Raw genomic sequence first — 4,287 nt, 5'->3', positions numbered from 1 at the left:
CACCCACCCATCGTCACAATAGTGATCTTCGTCACTATTGGCTCTAGATGGCCAGTATCGTGCGTCTGAACCCAGAAACATGAAGGAAGTCACCATAGTTTTCCATTTTCTTTTTAAAATCCTTCCCGACGGCACGCTGGAAAGAAGTAAAGTTGTCTGTAAGCGCTGCAACGCTAATATGTCTGACCACCGAAGTAGTTCCTGCCTGAAATATGACTTGAATTCAAAACRCACCGTAACAAACAGAGGAGGGTCTTGCCCATGAGGCTAATCAAGACGTGAGAGAAAAATAGACAAACGCAGGACAGGGTTTTATTTATACAAAACAGTAACTTGAAAATGCTTCAAACATCTTTGAGTCATGATTTTATTTTGTGTATAATAATGTGATTAATCGTGATTAATCTCAAATATTCATCATCTCAAAAATATCTTGAGATTAATAGCGATTAAAAGTCTTTAATCTATGCTCAGCACTGCTTATGCCTCAAGTTGTCTTACTTACAGTTCAAAATAAAAGTAAAATTGTCCTGTAAACTGTTGTTGAGATAAAATGTGGATCCACCCTTTTTTCTCTAAGGGTTTGGTTGGTGAATCATGGTTCCCACGGATCCTTAAAAAGTCTTAAAAACCATTGAATTCACCAAACCAAAAACAAGACCTTAATTAGTCTTAAAATGTCTTAAACCAATCTTTCTGAGGTCTTTAAAATGTTAACACATTGTAGGATCATTGTAATTTGTCTAAGATATTAAAATAATTAGTGACACTTCTTTTTTCGTTTTAAATAATTTACCGAAATCTTCTCGCAGTTTTTTTGTTCTTTTAAACATTTGGGTAAAATTATCGCCAACTGTTTTTTTCCCCCATTTTTGTTTTTGTATAGCAAATTTGTTCTTATTTTTTATTTCAAGCGGCATCAAAAAAGTCTTAAAAGATCTTAAGTTTAACTTGCATTAAGCTGTAACCTTTGAATAATCTTTCTCACTGTAGCAGGATGGACATAGTGTTTTGGAAAAACCCTACCCAGATTATTGCTGATGTCTTTTTGTCTTGGTGTTGTGTTAACAGTTTTGCTCATACCTGTCCTCCTATTTTATATGGCTGTTTCCGTATTTTAGTTTAGTTTTTTTTCATTTGTTCATTTCACTTAAAAACAAAACAAATGCTATACATACAACAAATACTAATACAACACAAATAAAATGAAAGTTAGCAGAAAGAAGAAAAAATTCTTATTGATATTGGCCCCTTTTTCAAAAACAAATAAATTGAAACAATAATAGTCTTCAAATAACAAAACATAACAAAAATTTTAACTCCTTCTCGAACAACAGTTCTTATGAATGCACATTATACAAATTCATATCTCCTCAACAATCTAACTTTCATCATTCTCCTAAACAAAGTTATTGAGTCAGCATTTTTATAATCACTTTCCAGATTGTTCMACAATCTTATTCCTTGGACCGAAGTACATCGGTCCTTCAAATTTGTTCGAATTTTGGGCTTTACAAACATCTCTATACCCTTAAGGTTGTAATTACTTACTCTCTTAACAAAATTWAATTGAATATTTAGAGGTRATAAATTTTTATGAGCTTTATAYATAAYCTGCAAAATATTATGATCAACCAACTCATAAAATTTCAATAATTTCAATGGAAAAAGTAATATATTTGATGGATTTGTTGACTACATAATGTTATAATATAGGAAGTCATTTGATGTTCAGTTGTGTTTTTTTATTGGCAAAGTTTAGGACCTGAAAAAAGTAGCAGTGCATTTTCCTTAATTTTAGGAGATTGGAGATCGGCATTTTAGGGTATTATTCAATGTTTTTCAATAAAATAAAGTTGTGTCTCTGAAAGTGTGTTGTGATCTTATAACACCTGACAGTGTCAGGTATTTAAAATATCTGTATCAGCCAAAATCGGAATCGGCAGGTCAGATTTTTTCAGTATCAGTGATCAGTGATCGGCCAGAAAATGGCAGTCAAAGCAGCCCTAGATAAAAATATATATTTTTGTTTAACCTCAGAATTTAGATAGATTTATGTCTTTTCTTTTACTTTTTGCAGRAGATATACTCGTTACTTTGGGATCAAAGGGGATGCTTCTCCTTCACTGAGTCATTATGCACTAACACACTACAAACAGTGGGAGAGCAGCATCGAGGAGTGGCAGAAACCCATATTACAGGACAGGTACAGTCGTTCGCAGCTCCRAGTAAAGCTCCGTTTCGACTTCGCTCAACCCGTTCTTCCCTCGCAGCTCTCTCCCATCCTGGTACAAGTCGGCTCTGTTCAACGAGCTGTACTTTGTGGCGGACGGAGGAACCGTGTGGGTGGACCTGTCAAAGGACGATGACGTCAGCGGCGGCGTGCGCAGCGAGGACGGGGGTCTGCCCGCTCAGCCTGCTGTCGTCAAGGAGTACGGACGTTTCGCTTACCTAGAAGGTATGAAAAAAAAAGGTGGTAGTTCAATCTCAAGAAACTATTCAAAATAAATTTTTGTTTATTTTCTTTCCAGGTCAAGAGTACAGAATGTACAACACATACGATGTGCACTTCTACGCCTCYTTTGCTCTTATCATGCTGTGGCCCAAACTAGCCCTGAGTGTGCAATATGACATTGGTGAGTAAATCTTAGCGTCTTTTTTTGTTTGTCACGTTAACAAAGAGTCGTACCAGAAAAGCAGGTTTCACATCTTTCATCTCTTCTCAGCTGGCAGTGTGGTTCAGCAAGACCTGACAGAGAGGCTMCATCTGATGAGCGGGCTGCGCTCTCCTGTTAAAACCAAAAATGTGGTGCCTCATGACGTAGGAGACCCAGGTAAGAGAAGGGTGATCTCTGAGGCCAGTGGAACTTTTAAAAGTTAATATTTCATCCATTTGAAAGAAATAATCTCCATCTGGAAATGGAAATGCCTTCAAAAATGTAAAAATACCCATGTTGTGCCAGTAGGTGGCGATAATGTCAACATTGAAGCTTTTTTTTWAAATTATTCACCATTTTCTCTCAGTAACTAAATTATTTAGTACTGGACAGATGTTTAAGGGCAGAGTGTAGATTTTTTTAGGCGGTGTTGAATGAAAAGTTTATGAACTAGCGCTCAAACAGAGTACGAGTACACGAGTACCAGTGCCGTGTGTTTACAGAGTTMGAATTTAAACAATACGTAATGACTTTACAAACACATTTAGTTTATTTAGAACAACTTGTATACATTTCTCAAACATGGAACTGACAACCTTTGAGCTTGACATGCAAACTGTAACACATTCAATGGAGTATCGGTACAAGTATCAATACAGGTATTGGTATCAGTCCTGAGTATCGGGTCATTTTGTAGGAGTACTTGTAAAACTGCTGGTATCGGGAAACAACTATTATGAACAATCATTATTTTACCATTTTATTCACCTTCATTTAGAGAAACAGTTCTGAGTGAAGCCAAAAATAACTTAAACTAGCTTTAACAATCCCTTCATAAAACCAATAGTCACAATGTGTGAAGTGTGGTGATTTGTAAATGTTGTGGAAAGTTTAATCAGGGTTACCAGTGAGTTCACAGCTGTTTGCCACAACACARCTCCAGAGGGATCATCAGCTACACCAGATGTCCCAGGTGTGCCCCTTTCAGCAGTTCACTATAGGCACCATGTAAGCTAGCCTCCCGGGGCACCGTACRCTTTATAATGTAAACAACATATAGAGGAGAAGAGCAAACAACTGGATCTGGTCTGAGATTAGAAGTAGAGATTTTGTTGACTGTCCTTTACGATTGAGGACAGGATTGTGAAGGAGTTTGGATGTAAATTTAAGCCCGTTTGCAGATTTATGTGAGGTTTACATCATATCTCACCAGGATGACTGCCGGATTGTTCCACATTATCTGACCTTTAGATTATTGTCTGGTTGGCGTTTGAACATTTTTGATCATTGCTGATCGTGTGTTTGTAGACGACGAGCCCTGGCAGAGAGTGAATGCCTACCTCATCCACGACACTGCAGACTGGAAGGACCTGAACCTGAAGTTTGTCCTGCAGGTCTACAGGGACTTCCATCTGACTCTGGACAGACAGTACCTGCAGGACATGTGGCCCATCTGTCAGGTAGGACAGATTTACTCTACCTCTTTGGACAGAACAGTCTAGAATAACATCTCCAGAAGCTTCTTTTTTATTATTATTTTGAAATGCTGGAGGTCATGGGTGTCAAACTCATTTTCACTGAGGGCCACATGAGCGTTATGGTGGCCCTCGAAGGGCCAGTTGTAATGAAC

At 37.6% G+C, this 4,287-nt stretch overlaps 1 protein-coding gene across 3 annotated transcripts in view; it reads left to right on the top strand.

Moving 5' to 3' along the window:
• The window catches only part of gba2 (glucosidase, beta (bile acid) 2), a 32,384-nt gene that overhangs the window by 19,918 nt on the left and 8,179 nt on the right, over positions 1-4,287 (top strand). For all 3 annotated transcript variants that reach the window (XM_014025520.1, XM_014025522.1, XM_014025521.1), the window contains 5 exons: positions 2,081-2,206; positions 2,274-2,458; positions 2,532-2,636; positions 2,727-2,834; positions 3,966-4,117. In XM_014025520.1, coding sequence (XP_013880974.1) covers positions 2,081-2,206; positions 2,274-2,458; positions 2,532-2,636; positions 2,727-2,834; positions 3,966-4,117 — 676 coding nt within the window. The remainder of the gene's footprint in view (positions 1-2,080; positions 2,207-2,273; positions 2,459-2,531; positions 2,637-2,726; positions 2,835-3,965; positions 4,118-4,287) is intronic.

The sequence above is a fragment of the Austrofundulus limnaeus genome, unplaced genomic scaffold (genome assembly GCF_001266775.1).
Source record: "Austrofundulus limnaeus strain Quisiro unplaced genomic scaffold, Austrofundulus_limnaeus-1.0 Scaffold482, whole genome shotgun sequence".
In the NCBI taxonomy this organism is placed as follows: domain Eukaryota; kingdom Metazoa; phylum Chordata; class Actinopteri; order Cyprinodontiformes; family Rivulidae; genus Austrofundulus; species Austrofundulus limnaeus.
This window is presented reverse-complemented; position numbering and strand designations above follow the sequence as displayed.